This window comes from Tympanuchus pallidicinctus, unplaced genomic scaffold, assembly GCF_026119805.1.
Source record: "Tympanuchus pallidicinctus isolate F22 unplaced genomic scaffold, pur_lepc_1.0 scaffold62, whole genome shotgun sequence".
Taxonomy (NCBI): Eukaryota; Metazoa; Chordata; class Aves; order Galliformes; family Phasianidae; genus Tympanuchus; species Tympanuchus pallidicinctus.
This window is the reverse complement of record NW_026294783.1, coordinates 175,904-190,960: the sequence shown is the minus strand read 5'-3', so window position 1 is coordinate 190,960 and position 15,057 is coordinate 175,904. Positions and strand designations below refer to the sequence as shown.

The following is a 15,057-nucleotide window of genomic DNA, read 5'->3' as shown; positions in this document are numbered from 1 at the left end:
CACAGCAGCATGCAGCAGTGCCTTGCCTGAAAGACAGGTTGGGTTTTTTTGAGGGCCCAAAGTTTTGGTAGTATTTTCAAAACCTGAATGCATGTATTTCGGTATCTTTCTGTCTAATTAGGAATAGAATTAGCTTTTGTTAACGATTCTAAACACTGTAAGCATGTAAGGGGGTATTGTGTTCTTTACTATGCAAAACTGCAAAGACAGCACAGAGCTGAAGAAAAAATAATGTAGGAATTCTAATAACAGAAGAAGGACCCCAAAGGAATTTCAGGAGGGCGGCCTGAGTTGAGCTGCATGCTGCTTCTAAACTTAGAGACACTAAAAATTACCTTGTTTTAAATACTCCAACTTCAGTTGTAGGTTAGAAATCTGTATTTGAAGCTTAATTTACAGCTAATTTATGGACTTATTTCTGTTCTCCCATTGCCCCAGCTCTCAGTCTGGCTCCGTAGCAGAGGTGCTCCAACTCCTGAGCATCTCTATGGGCCGAGCCTGGCGCTGCTCCCGCAGCTCTGTGCCCTTCTCGTGCCCATTTGCTTGGCAGTAGTTAATTAGACCTGATGAATGCATTCTACATGAGACCTCTGCAGGGCCTGGTGCTGGCACTCCTCTCAGTGTGCTGGAAGAGCCTCATCCCACACCACCTGTGATCCCATCCACCTCGTTCACAGCTCACAGCTGCCTTTCCTTTGGCAGCGCATCGCCGCTTCCTCGCTGCTTTTGTCTGTAATACGGAGGAAAGCTCGCCGTTTCCAGCTCGTTTCTGTGTTACCCTCATCCTCTCTGGTTTCCATTTTCTGGTGCTCGTTGCTGTGGGCTGGATGTAGGAGCGTGAGGTGGCACCGGGTGCTTCCTTACCTTGGTGGTGGTTCTAAAACAGCAGGGAGAGGAAAGAAAGGGTAGAAGTTGATGCAAGGATCCAGTGTGTGTTAAAGGATGACTGGCTGAGAGCTAGCAGTTCTAACACAGTCAGTCTTAATTCTGACAAGATGGTATTTTACAAACTGAAGAAAAGGGGCTTCAGATTTGACAGCTCAGCTGTGTGATGGAGGATCAGCCGGAGTGGGAAAGGCAGAGAAACATCTCAAACTAACAAGGGAAGTAGGGAAAAATCCCGCACTGAGGAAGGGCTTTTTCCCCTGGATCCTAAAAAGATGTGAGGTAGGCCAGATGTATTCACCTTTCATGCCGTAGGATTTGGAAGTAGGTGTGTGTGCCACAGAAAAGAATGAAGTTAGGGGCGTAATGCCTCGCCAATCCCTCACGTATGTGTTTCTGAGAGGTCTGTGTGAGATTTCCTGTTGGCAGAACGCCGCTGCAAAACAGGAGTTGTCTCTAGGGCTTCCTCAGTGCATCCTTTGGCAGCGTCGGCCATCAGGGCGAGCTGGTTGGGAGATGTGAGCACAAGGGGCATTTTGCAGAAGCAACTTGCAAGTCTTGCCCCGTGGCTCCGCTCCACTGGACTCACCTTCCTTTGCTCACCTAAGCTGGGAACAGCCCTCTCGTAAGGATCTGAGGTCGTTGGTTGGAAGACATGGAAAGTTGAGATGGGTCCAAAGCGTTCTTGTGTTCCTACAGTTCCTGGGCTCCAGTTGAGGTGTGCCAGTACAGAGTGGCAATCATAGGTTGGGAGGAGTGGGGGGCCAGGGCTCATCCTTACCCGGAGCGAAGCCCAGCTGCTCCAACAGGGATGGAACTGGGATGCATTGTGCTTTACTTGCTGATGGCCTCGAGCTGTGGAGATGCAGCTGCACCAAGCTCTGCCTGGTGGCAGCTGGCAGAGGAGGCTCTGCGTTCTGCTGAAAGCATCTCCAAAACGTTTGGGGTGAGGAGGAAACCCTTTTACCGGAGTGCTGGAGTTCTCAGCCTGGACCTGATCATTAGTTTTTCTGACCCCTACAGGAAAGAAACAGCACTGGTGCAAAGCAGAGCCAAGAGCTCAGGGCTGGGCCTGCAGGTGTTGGCTCCAGCTCTTCAGCTCTGTGATAGAATCACAGAATCGCTGAGGTTGGAGAAGAACCCCAAGATCCCCACATCCAACCCCATCCCACCATGCCCACCAACCGTGTCCCCAGGTGCCACATCTGCACGGCTCTGGAGCACCTCCAGGGACAGAGAGCCCCCACTGCCCTGTGCAGCTGCCACTGCATCGCCACTCAGAAAGAAACAGCTCCTGATGTCCAACCTGAAGGAGGTCTGAGCCCTTCCTGGCGCCTCATCAGCACTGCCTCAAGAGAATGCAGCTTAAAGAACAACCTATCAGAGGAGCCTGGGACAATCTTTGAGCTTGGAGGAGTGGTTCTTAAGTTCTGAATCGGCTTGTTTCAGCACAGCAGGGAAAAGGAAGTTTGTCAGATTCTGCACCTCTGCTCAGACCTCTGCCTGTGCAGGATTGCTTCCAAGGCTTGAGGCGTCACCCCAACGGATAAAGGTGCTCCTGTGAGCTCTGTCTGGTGTTTAATAACTCCAGGAGACTCGGCCAAGTTCGGTCTGTGTATCCCTTGGGTTCCAGCCTGTTCCTCTTTCTGTTCCTCCTGTTTGTCCCTATCCAACCCCAGCAATGAAACACGTTTTTCTGAGTCTCCTGACTGAGATTTCAATGCTTGGACAAAAGCGGCAACCAATCCCTGAGTGACACCGCGCACGGATGCACCTTATTACAGCTCTGCATTCCACCCATGTTTTATTTGGCCCCGGACCTCAGATTTCAGGTCTTCAATGTATGGAATGCTGTTCTCTGTGCGGTTCCTGCTGGTGGTCTGTGAAGGTGCAAAGTGGGAGAATCCTGAGGATTGCTGATCCCAGGAGCAGGAAGAGATCGAGGCTGAAGTTTCTTTAGCATTTCAATGTATTTGGGAGGACTCCATCCACATAACCTTTATTCCAGGTAAACGGTTCAACTTCCCCTATGAAAACTCCAATTTGACGGTGGTTTCCTACACACCCTCTTATGTGGGTCCTCAGTTTTCCTGCTGTGGCAGTGACAGGGCTGCGTGCTGCTAACACAGCAGTGGGTGTCCTCATCATTCTGAAAGAGGATGCCAGCAAAAAAAGAGGAGGAAGTCCTTCACACGGAGGGGGTGAAGCTGTGGCACTGCTGCCCAGAGAAGAGTGGATGACCATCCCTGGAGGTGCCCAAGGATGGGACACAGGGCCCTGGGCTGAGCTGGTGGGGACACCCAGCCCACAGCAGGAGGTTGGCAGCCCATGATCTTTACGGTCCCTGTTCAACTTCAATCAATCAGCCGTTCTCCTGGAAACTGCTGATACACACAGAGAACAGAGGGGGTGGTTCTTAGAATCATCAAATATTCCTACCTGGAAGGGATCCCCGAGAATCACTGAATCCAACTCCTGGCCCCACACAGCACCATCCAAACCCAATGTCTAAGGGAGGTGTCCCAATGCTCCTCGACCCCCAGCAGCTCGGGGCTGTGCCCACCGCCCTGAGTGCTGCTCCATGCCCTCTGGGGAAGAACCTTTTCCTGATGTCCAACCTGACCCTCACCTGGCTGTTGACAACACAGCTTCCTTCAGGACAGAATCACAGAATGGCCCGGGTTGGAAGGGACCCCAAGGATCACGAAGCTCCAACCCCCACCACAGCAGGGCCAACCTGCTGCCTCTCTAGGCAGCTGTTCCAGCACCTCACCGCTCTCATAGCAAAGAACTTCCCCTGACATCCAACCTTAATCTGCCCTCTCTCAACTTCAACCCATTTCCCCAGCTGCCCAGAGAGGCTGTGATGCCCCGTCCATCCCTGGAGGTTCGAGGCCAGGTTCGATGGGGCCCGGGCTGCTGCGAAACGTGGAGGTTGGTGGCCCTGCTGTGGTGGGGGGTTGGAGCTTCGTGATCTTTGGGGTCCCTTCCAACCCGGGCCATTCTGCGATTCCCCGAGCATCCTCTGCCAGCGCACGTTACCGCTCTTTCCAACAAGGAATCGTTCCCGTCTCCATTCCGAACGTTCCCAGCACCACTCGAGGCCGTCGCCAGCAGCTCCCGGGGCACAGCGCGGCTTCCCGCCGCCCTTCGGTGCCGCACCGACCGCTCCGCTCCCCTCCGCTCCGCACTCCGTTTCCCGACGCCGCCCGCGGGGGGCGGGCCGAGCCGCGTCCCATCGGCGGCGGTGCTCTCGCACGGCGGTGCCGCGGTGCCGCCCGGCCCTTCCCCGCTCGGCGCCGCCCCCTCCGCACGGCACATCCGGGCCCTCCCCCCCCAACCCCGGGCGGCCCTTCCCGGCGCGGCTCTCCCGGTTTCTCCCCCCTCCCCTCTCCCCTCCCCGGACCGATCCGGGCCGCGATGCTGCGCTGCGTCCCGCCGCTCTGGCGCTGCAACCGGCACGTGGAGGCGCTGGACCGGCGGCACTGCTCGCTGCAGGCCGTGCCCGAGGAGATCTACCGCTACAGCCGCTCGCTGGAGGAGCTGCTGCTGGACGCCAACCAGCTCCGCGAGCTGCCCAAGGTGAGGCCTCGGCCCGGCCCCGCCTCGGCCCCGGCACCGCGGCCCGGCGCTCCGCTCCCTTCCCCCGCCCGTCGGCGCGGCCTTCGCGGCGCTCCCGGCGGAGCTCCGGGCCTGGATCGCCCCGCGGGCTGCGGCCCCGAAGCCGCCCGGAGCCGCGAGCGGGGCCGGCTGCGAGCTCGGGAGCTTCGGCGCTTCGGCGCCGGGCGGGGGCGGCGCGAACGGAAGGGTTCGTTTCGGTCCGCGGGTCGTAGCGGGCAGGGAGGAAGTTTGTTGTTATTTATTGCCGTGTGCGCCGCTCGGCTTCGGAGTGCAGAAAACGAACCGGGAGCCCGCAGTGCGTCCGGAGAAAGGCGGCGGGGCTGAGCGGGGCCGGCGTGGGGCGGAGCGGGGCTCGGGGAGACCTCGGTGCTCCCTGCGTGCGGGCCGTGAGCGGGGCTGGAGCGAGTGGGGGGGGGGGGGGGCGGCCGCCGCTCCCCGGGGATCAGCGATGGGACAGGAGGTGATGGGCCCACGTTGGGAGTTCAGGTCGGATATTAGGGGGTGTTTCTTCTTAGTAGGGGTGGTGGTGCGGCGGCACAGCTGCACGGGGAGGTGGGGGAATCACCGTCCCTGGAGGTGTTTAAGAGCCGTGGAGATGTGGCGCGTGGGGACGCGGTCAGCAGGCGCGGTGGGGTGGGTTGGGGTTGGACCGGTGATTCCCTGCGTGTGGCAGGGGGTTGGAGATTAATGACCCTTAAGGTCCCTGCCAACCCTGGCCATTCTGTGATCTCGGTGGGGTGGGTTGGGGTTGGGCTGGTGATCTCGGAGGTCTTCTCCGACCTTCGTGATTCTGTGGTCCTTCCCTAATTCCGATCCACCCCAGCACTCTGCACGGGTGTCGCTGAGGTGAATTGTTTGTTGTGTCGGCACAAACGATGCAGATCTGATGGTGGAGGTCTGTAGGTGTCTGTGGGCAGGACCCGGGTGTCTCCCGTTCCCATGGTTTCCTTCATGGAATCACAGAGCCACAGAATCCCTGGGCTGGAAGGGACCCCCCCTGCCTGGCTGCCCCCCAGCAGCTCGCCCCATCCGTGGCCTTGGGCAGCTCCAGGGATGGCACCCATGTTTCTGGGCAGCGGTGCTGTGGCCTCACCGCCTCTCGGGAAAGGATTTCCCTCTCACATCCCACTCCAATCTCCCCTATTAACTTAAAAGCCGTTCCTATTGCTATCAGTGCATGTAAAAGGTCAGTCCCGCTCCTGCTCAGAATCTCCCTTCAAGTACTGGGCGGCTGCAGCGATGTCTCCCTGGAGCTTTCTGTTCTTCAGGCCAAACGAGCCTCACTCCCTCAGCCTTTCTCCATGCAGAGGTGCTCCAGTCCTCTGAGCATCGTTGTGGATCTTTGTGGTGATGGTTTTTGTGACGTTCCACAGGGAGAGCTCTGAACACAGCCGTGCTCCTTTGTGCTGAAGTGGTGCTGAGCAGTGTGGGACGCGGCGAGTCGAGCTGGACTGTGAGCCTGTGCTCTCAGGAGGGAGAGAACCTCGAGACAGGAGTGGAAGGAATTCTGGAAGGAATTCTTCACGCACCCTTGGTGATCGTACCTTTCTTCAAGAGGTGGTGAAGTGTGCTGGAGAGAGGGAGTGTGTCACTGCGGTGTGTTTGGATAGGAGCTCCTAGGAGTAAATGTGAGCCAAGTTGCCTTTTTATTGAAATTATCGAGGGGAAAACGTAACGATGGTGTTGTTCTAAAGTGTCTCGTTGGGCTTCTCTTGTTTCCCCATCCCTGGAAGCACCCAGGGCCGTGGCTGGAGCCCTGGGAAGCCCAACGTGGTGTGGAGCACCCAGGCCGTGGTTGGAAATGGGTGATCTTTAAGGTCCCTTTCAACCCAACTTTTACATGGTTCTGTGAGCTTTAAGGTCCTTTCCAAGCCAACCATTCGATTCATTCTCTGAACTGCTGGCGTGTTCTTATTGCCATCAAGACTGAAAGAAAAAAGGATCTGAGGGGGAAAAAAAAAAAAAAAAGCCCAAAGCCTTGCTTTTAATTCAGTCCACAGCGATGTGTTTCATTTTTGCTCCACTGAACCATGAGCGCATCCCTGTCTGTATGGATTCTGCTGCAGTGGAGGCTCTTCTCTGTGCCTCCCTGCTCGCTCTTGTTGGAGGCACCCTGAGCCAGTCCGGGTCGGGGATGGAGCAGTGGCTCTTCCTCTGCTGGCTCTCTCCCATCGTGTCTGTAGGGATGAAACAGAGATGTTTTGGAGGCTGGTGTTGCAGACAGGTTGGGGCTGATGATGAGCGTCCTCTTGCAGAGGAGGCCCATTGCAACACATCTCAATGAACCTGCTGATCCTCGCTGCTCCTCGCCCTGTGAGCAGTCACAGCCTTAGCTTGGTTCACGTAGAGCTGTTTGGACTTCTGCCTGAGCTGCAGACACTGTTTTTTTCTCAGCTTTCAAGAGCATCTTTTGGATGATGAATGTGAATTTTATGCCGACACTTGGCTTGTTCTGCAGTCAGGAGGGTCCGATCCTGCCCACTTTACATCTGTCCTCCCCTCTGTGCCTCCTTTCTGCTCTCACTCTGACTGTACTGGTGGATGCAGTTGCTGAACTCCAGGTTTTACATCTGCTCTGCTCTGCAGCATCAGCACTGGTGCTGTAACCTGTCCCAGCATCGTGGCTGCCTTGGTGGCAATGGAACGTCCTCAGTTTTTAGACTTCCTTGGTGAGGAGTTATCAGAAAAGCAATAGAAAAGAGGAAGAAAAAAAAAGAGACTGTTGTCCTGTAAATGGTGCTTGTAGCCCTGCAGTCCCAAAAGTGGTGGGAGAGTCAGAAGAGGTGCAGGGAGCAGAAAGGAGCTTGGTGGGAGGTGTGCAGCAGCTTTTGCACAAGGCAGATCAAGTTTTGCTCAAAATTTACGTAGGCTTAGAAGGGAAATAGGCCTGTTCATGAACGAGTGTGTGTAAAGGCACTGCCTGTGGCTGAGGTGAGGCTCTGCTGCCTATCCTGGCAGAGACCTGGAAGAGAAGTGCTGTGCTGGGCTTTGTGTGGTCGCACTCTTCTTTGTGAGTAGAGGTGAGGGTCAGAGGTGCGCAGCTGGGAAATGGGCTTTGCACCTGCCATGCTGCCCAAGCAGCTGCTGGGGCTGCCGTGTGGGCAGGAGGGAGCAGAAATGGTGTTTCCCACTGCAGCCACCCCAGCAGATCTTCTGCTGTGGAGAAGCCAATGTCGCGTGGCACAGATGGAGCTGCTGGCTCCAGCAGAGCAGGGATGTGCTGGTACAGAACCACCCTTGGGTTGGCACAGGGGGTCGTGATGTGAGCAGGGAGAGCTGCTCTCCTGGGTGCCAGGCGGTGTTCCTACACACACATCTCGTGCGGGAGGATGTTGCTGCTGGATACGGCTGCTGTGTGGGCACAAACAGATCCTCAGCAGTGTTACTGAAGTGTGTGTGTAGGGGAGGGACAGGAGGGTAACAAATGGGGATCACGTAGAAAAACATGAATGACAGTACGCAATCATTGTTAGCACGCCCAGCCAGAGCGGGTTTGTTTTCAAGGGTGCAAAGCAGGATTTTGGGGGAAGGCAGCGGTGGTGGATTTGAAGTGAAGGAATAGAGGGGTGGCATGGTTTTCTTCTGGACCAGCACTTCCCACATCCCCTTCTGATGCTGTTTAGCCCTGGATCCGATGAGAGGATGTGTCAGCCTCTGGCTTTGCTGAATGACAAGGCTGTGCTTCCTTGGACTCTTCCTTCCTTGGCTGGAGAGGTGAATGCGTGTTTCTCTCCTCCCAGCAGTGCTCAATTGCCTGCTGCTGCTCCTCTTTATTTGTCCCACGTGGAATGTTGTCTGTGCCGAGTCTGGGTTTCTCACTGTGGTGGCTGAACTCTGCTTGCTTGATGGATGAAATCAGTGCTGGGAGCATCTGCTGCCTTGCGGCAGGGATTTGCTGCCAGGTGATACGGGTGGTTAAATGGAAGGTGATCTTATTTGAGAAGTTCCACCTGCTTTTCGCTGGGTGTTTGAGATCCAGAGATCTGCCTTGCTGGTGTAGTCCACAACGTGGAGTTTGGAGGTGCTGATCTCACCAGAAAGGACTGAATCATAGAATTCCAATTGGAAGGGACCCATAGGGAGCACCCGACAGGAAGGTGGTGTGGCATTTGGACCGCGGAGGTGGTGGATGGAGCAGAGTGTGGTCGTGGGGATCTGCTCTCAGAGCCTGGATGTGGACTCGGGGATCCTTGTGGGTCTGTGCCAACGGGTGACATTCTGTGATTCATTCCTTTCTGATGGGGTTGGCATCTCAGAACTGCTCAGCATGGGCTGTGTGGGTCCGGTGCCTTCTGCTGAGGAGTGCTCAGGTTTGGGGCAGGGGGAGGCACCGGGGAGGTCAGGAGACACCTGGGAGGAGCGGAGATTGGGACCTGGTGGAGGAGGAGGAGGAGGAGGTGGAGCTGAGCAGGGACTGCAGATAATGAGCCGGGTGGTGGGCTGGGAGGAGGGCTGGGACGAGGCCTGGTGTCGGCAGCAGCATGCAGAGGGACGTGGGGACCGGGGGCTGCAGGGACACCTGGACAGCAAGAGCTGTGAGTTGGGGATGGGAAAGAGGACGAACGTGGCTGATCGGAGCCCAGGGCTGATGGGATCCCGAGGGTTGTGAGCAGTGGTGGATGTGGAAAGATGCGTCTGATTGAGGGGATGCGGTTTCCCCACTTTGCTCCGTCCTTACCAAAAACTCCCTGGTCAGCTGTGCGGATGTTTTGTGTCCTGCTGCGTGGCGAGCTGTTTCCATCTCACGCTGAAGAGCAGAAGAGGTGCACGCCTGGCTGGAGCAGCCCGGAGGAGGGCAGCCCTGCAGACCCCGTCCTGTTGCTGTTTGCACGGTCTCAGCCTCGGCTGGCAGAGGGCTCCGGGCTCCTCCTGCTGGGCTGCAGTTGGCCCAGGGGTGAGAGCATCGCTGCCCTTTGTCCGGAGCAGGACAAAACCCAGAGCCGTGTTTGTCACTTTCCCAAGACGAGGTGGAGCCTCCGAGCCTCATTAAGCTTTTAATTTTCTGGCATCTGCGGCTTGCAAGCAGGGTGGCGTCTTTTATTTACTTGCATGGCGGAGTGGAGCTGCTCCTTTTAATCTGACCATGCTAATAGCCTTTCCCTGAGAAAGCTGGGAGCTGTGAATCACCCTTCGGTGCTGGCCCTGCCCAGCGAGACCCAGCGTGCTCCGTGCCCAGCGAGGGCTGCAGCAGGCACCGCTGTGTCATGCTTGTGTCAGGTCTGCACGCTGCCTGCCTCAGTTAGCAGAACCAGCCAGCAAACTGGTTTGGCTTGATTGTTACCTGTGCACAGGGCTGGCGCTGCTCCGTGCCTCTCAGGGGCTGTATAGTTAATGTGTACACAGGGATGTGGGTTTGGTGCTCTGAAAGCCGACTTTCTGGGTGTGCTGCTACTCAGATGATAAACAGGGCAGGCTGTGTCACCCTCGTTCTTCTCTGTGCTGTAACTGTCTGCCTTATAAATGACAGAACCCCAGCATGGCCTGGGTTGCACAGGAGCACAACACTCACCTGGTTGCAACCCCTGCTGTGTGCAGGTCGCCAACCAGCAGCCCAGGCTGCCCAGAGCCACATCCAGCCTGGGTGGTGAGGAGAGGAGATGTTGTGCTGGAGTGGCAGTAGCTGAGAATCGGTTCATTGACGGGAAAAAAGAGCTCGTGCAACTCCAGGTGTTGAGGAGCAAGGAGGTGATTTTACATAGACTTTAGTGGACTACCAACAAGAGCTGACCGCGCACTTCTGTGTGAGCTCCAAGGTGTGTGCTTGCCTTCATGTTGGTGTGCCCTGCGTGCTGCTAGGAAGAAACTCGGGTCTTGGAGGAGGAGGAGGAGGTTCAAGTGAGTGCAGCAGTGAGGCAGGAAGGCGGGCTGGGAGATGAGGCTCAGTGAAGCAGGAGGTTTTGGTGCTGTGGCTGAGATGATGCTGCCTCTCACGCGTGCTGCCCTTTGCTGGTTCTGCACTACAAAGTGAGGTCATCAGCAGGAGCACCCACTCGGTCTTTCCTCTGGGTTCAGCGATCTCGTCACTGCAAACCTCCAGGTACGGCTCTGTGATGTGGTTGATGGTGTCTCCTGTCTGTGGCTGCGTGGGATGAGTTTGCACCTTGGAGTTTTTCCTGTTCCTCGGTGATACCACTGGCAAAGGTTTACCTTCCGTTGCTCCTGATCGTGGGCACTGCCTCTAAATGAATAAATACGGTATCACCGTGGCCCCACAGCTCATTTGGTCATTATCTGCTCACATCTCTGAGATCCCTCCTTATTCCCTTCGGCTGTTCTCTGATTATCTGCTGGGAATGGTTGGGGTGGTGTTTAATTGATGATTAGGGGTTAACCTCCTTAGGTCTCACCCGACCTGCTGTGCGTGTTCCCCTGAATATTCCTGGATTTTCTGGGATCTCAGAACAATTTGAGGCTGGCAGGGACCTCGGGCTCCATCAGGCCCACCCCAGGGATACCCAGAGCAGGTGCCCAGCAGCTGCTGAACATCTCCAAGGAGGAGACCCTGCAGCCCCTGGGCAGCCCAGGCTGCTGCTCAGCCACCCGCACAGCAGAGTGCTTCCTGATGGGCAGAGGAACCTCTCGTGCCACAGCTGGTGAGGCTGCCTCTTGTCCTGGTACTGAGCAGTGCTGAGCAGAGCCTCCTCCATCCTCTGTGCCCTCCCAGCAGCATCTGTGGGCACTGATGGAATCCCCCAAGCTGCTGTTTCTCCAGGCTGAGCAGCCCCAGCGTTGACCCTTGGAGGCACGTTGCTCGTTCCTGGCCTCCACCCAGACCTTGCACTGCTGGCCACCATCACTGGGCCTGTCCAGGTGCTTCTCAGTCCTCCTCTCCATCTCCCCCTCTGGGTGGTTTTTACCCTCTCTCATGTCCAGGATTTGCTCTTGGTCACCTTCCCAGGCTCTGAGTTGAAGCTGCCCAACCTGGAGTCTCCTGATCCTCCTTTTGCCCTTCTTGAAGATCAGAGTAGCATCACTTCCCTCCAGCCTCCAGACGCAGGGTTTGATGGCCTTGGGTTTGGTGGCTTTACTTCCGCGTCTCCTCGACAAACACAGATGAGGAAGAGCAGTGAAGGGGCACGGTGGGTCCTCAGATGCTCTGTGCGTGGTTCATGGCGTGCACGGCTCTCAGCTGTGCTGTTCTCCAAGGTTCCCAACTCCTCCTCCTCCCACTTCCAGTTCTGGGCATTTCGTGGTGTCTGAGCTGCTCCCTGGAGAGCCCCTTTGACACCTATTCTTATTTGCGTCCTTCCTGTCCACAGAAGCTGTTGGTGCCTTTTGTCTGAGGATCTCCTGCTCCCTCCTTCCACACGGGGACGTTTCACTCTTCCTACAACCTTTTCCAGCCCCCAAATGCACCCCTCTGGACCCCCAGGATTGTGATTTGCAGTGCTGTGGTTGCCCTGCTCAGAATCAGCTCATACTCCCTGCCATGCCTGCCCTGTCTGCTTCCCAGCTCCAGGATTAGAGCTGATTTGTGGTTTCATTTGGTTCGGGGCTTTTGTTTCTGTTGTGCCTCTCAAAGTCACTTGCAGTGCTGGAGATGCATGCTGTATGAATGCACGGGGCGAGATGATTTCAGCTGCAAGAAAATGCACTCCTACTTGAAACAGTTGGGACAGGTTATTGTCTGACTCTTGGCATTACTCCCTATTGCTAACATCTGTGACATTACAGATAAGGAAATTGCCTTTGTAATTGCTGGCTGGCTCTTCTATGGTCAAAAAATGGCTGAGGAGGAGGAGGTGGTGAATCGGGTCTCTTTTTGACCCTGGTGTGGAGGTTGGAGGGGACCACAAGGAGAGATGCTGTGCTGGGGAGGGGGGGGAAGGGTAGGATGGGCGAGAAAGGATGGGGCTGGAGAGCGAGGGGGTTGTTTGCTGTTGCTTCTTCATTTGAGATGCACTCTGAGGCGATGAATTACTGCAGTTCTGTTAAAACAAAAACACGACAAAGCCCCAAACCCAGCTCTTTGCAAGAGCAGAGCGTTAACCGTGATGATCTGATTCTGACTTGGGGATTTCCTCTCTGCAGCTCTGACTTAGTCTTTGTTGTTTCGTTTGGACCAGAGATCCCACTTTGCTCCTGCATCAGATTCTGGGGCATTGTTGCTGTCTGCAGCCCAGCAGTTGCTGCGCTCCCCCCCCGGGGGGGCTGCATTCCTCTGTCCCTGTTAAATGCCTATAGGAAGAGGCAGCTGGCTGAGCGCTTGGCGTGGAGACAGCTCGCTTTGTCTCAGCTGGAATGCGCTCCCGATGGTGAAGCGCTTTTATAGATTTCAAGTGCATTCCTCAGGGCCTGATCCGTGGGGTCAAATAGTCGGAAATCCGGCTGGGCTGCATTACGGAGAGCTGCGTTACTGCGGCCGTGGGTCTGCAGCCCGGTGCTCAGCTATTGCAGAGCAGTTTCTCCTCGGGACTGCGGAGCTGCTGCCTTTCAGGTGCTGCCATGTGCGCCTGTGGTCAGAAGAGGCCAAAGCTGCAGTGGTGAAGGAGCGTAGGATGGAACGCTGCTGCAGTTGGATTTGCTATTTGGCAAGGTCCCTTGTTTGGGATGGCGAATGGATGTGTGACTGCTGCACGTGGTCTTGTGCTTACTCAGGTGGGTCTGAGTGTCCTGGCAGCGTGCACCGACCTGCTGTAGGGAACCTGCTTTGGCAGGGGGGTTGGACTCGGTGATCCCTGGAGGTCCCTTCCAACCCCTACAATTCTGTGATTCGGAGGGGTCTGTGAGGCCGTCCTAGTGTGAGGTTTATGAGTGGTGGCAGCAGAGCCCCAGTCATTAAGGTTGGAAAGCAGCACTAAGACCAACTGTTGGCCCGTCTGTGCCGTGCCCACTGGCCGTGTCCCCAAGTGCCACATCTCCACGGTCTCAAACACCTCCAGGAATGGTGATTCCCCAGCTTCCTTGGGCAGCCCATGCCGCTGCATCACCCCTCTTTGGAGAGGAAATTCTTCCTCATGTCCAACCTGTCTCCTGGTGCAACGTGAGGCCATCACCTCTTAGCCTGTTGCTGTTACCTGGGAGCAGAGGCCGACCCCCACCCACCTACAACCTTTCAGGGAGTGGTGGAGAGCACTGAGGTCTCCCATAGGGACCTGACTGAGGTCTCTTGGCATCAGGGCTTCCCTTCAAACCTGGGTGCTGCCCTTCAGCTGGAGCTCCGTGCTGTTCTGATCTCTTGGTTACGCTGGTCCTGCTCAAGTCCATTAATCTCACTGCATTTCAGGCGGAATAATTCCTTTTTCTTGCACTTTGCATTCTGGCAATACGTTTTGCTGGGGCCATTTCTCCCAGGGTAGGGAAAGGTGTGTGCCGAGTTCTGCTCTGGTGATGAAACGCAGCAGGCCGTGCTGTGCTGCAGCTGGCTGCTCCTGCTCTGCTGCAGGGCTGTGTTTCTGTCTGTGTGTCCAGCTGACGGGTGGAAGTCTTTCTGGTTCTGTGGCCTCACCTGTAATGAGTTGGCTTTGAACGCAGTGACTTGGAAGGACCGAGTTCAGCCTTAAAGGTGATCAGCTCCCGAGTGCTTTGCTTTGTAGTTCTGCTCCCAGCTCGGCGCGGATCTCTCCCATGCAGCTGCCTTTGCCCAGAGGCAATCCTGCTGGCGCTGCCATCAAAGAGTGGCTCTTCCTTTGTCGCAGGTGGAGGAGGAGGAGCCCCGCTCTGTTCACACTTCTCATGGTGGGTTTGACACATGCAGGGCAGTCCCTCTTTGCTCCGAGGAGCCGCTCACGCGCTGTGCCTCGGCTCTGGTTGGGGACAGGTAGTGAGCTGTGCTGCGTGCTGCTGTGACCCCGCTTCTTGGAGCATGGGAACCAGGTGCTGGGCATGTGAATCACTGGGAGAGTTGTAATTACCCTCCTGCTCCAGAGGCTGGTTTGGCCTTTAATTAAACGTGTGCTGTCCTGCTGAAGGCAGTGGAGCTGTTCCAGCAGGGCCTGACAGCTGGACTTGAAATTCTCCTAAGAGTTATGAGGTGTAGGGAGGACCTGTCCTTATCGCTGCGCTGTGAGGGCTGGAAGGTGAGCAGGAGCTGTGCCTGGAGCCCCTCCAGCTTGGGCTGGAAGTGCAGAAGCACGCTGGCATCATAGAATCATCGAATCACCAAGGTTGGAAAGGACCTCAAAGCTCATCCAGTCCAACCGCTCACCTATTCCCAACAGCTCCCACTGAACCACGTCCCTCAGCACAGCATCCAGCCTTTCCTTGAACACCCCCAGGCTCGGCGCCTCCCCCACCTCCCAACCTGATCCATCCTCACCTGATCCAACGCCTGCAGCTCTGGGCCTTTGTCCTCAGGGCAGCCCTGGGCTCAGGTTGTTTTTGAGGAAACGAGGAGGGGTCCAAGCCTGGCATGTGGCCCTGGGAGCTTAAAACGCACTGCTGGTTCTGACTGCCGGGGCAGGAATGTTCTGTGCAGTTCTGGCAAAGGCTGTGTTTACATGGTGAAGGCAGTTCCTGGTCTCCAGATGGATAAGTTGTTGCTCCCTTATCTGAGTAGCATCGCAGGCAGGGTCATTGTGGCTTCTGACCTGGCTTTGTTCTGCAATGCTG

At 56.2% G+C, this 15,057-nt stretch overlaps 1 protein-coding gene and 1 long non-coding RNA gene across 34 annotated transcripts in view; one reads left to right on the top strand and one right to left on the bottom strand.

Annotated features, from left to right (window-relative positions):
* LOC128071941 (uncharacterized) overlaps window positions 1-15,057 on the bottom strand; it is a 144,235-nt gene that overhangs the window by 36,423 nt on the left and 92,755 nt on the right. The gene's annotated exons all lie outside the window — the stretch shown is intronic.
* SCRIB (scribble planar cell polarity protein) overlaps window positions 4,220-15,057 on the top strand; it is a 94,743-nt gene continuing 83,905 nt past the window's right edge. For all 32 annotated transcript variants that reach the window (XM_052665161.1, XM_052665153.1, XM_052665177.1 and 29 more), the window contains exon 1: window positions 4,220-4,467. In XM_052665161.1, coding sequence (XP_052521121.1) covers window positions 4,306-4,467 — 162 coding nt within the window. In that variant the 5' untranslated portion in view covers window positions 4,220-4,305. The remainder of the gene's footprint in view (window positions 4,468-15,057) is intronic.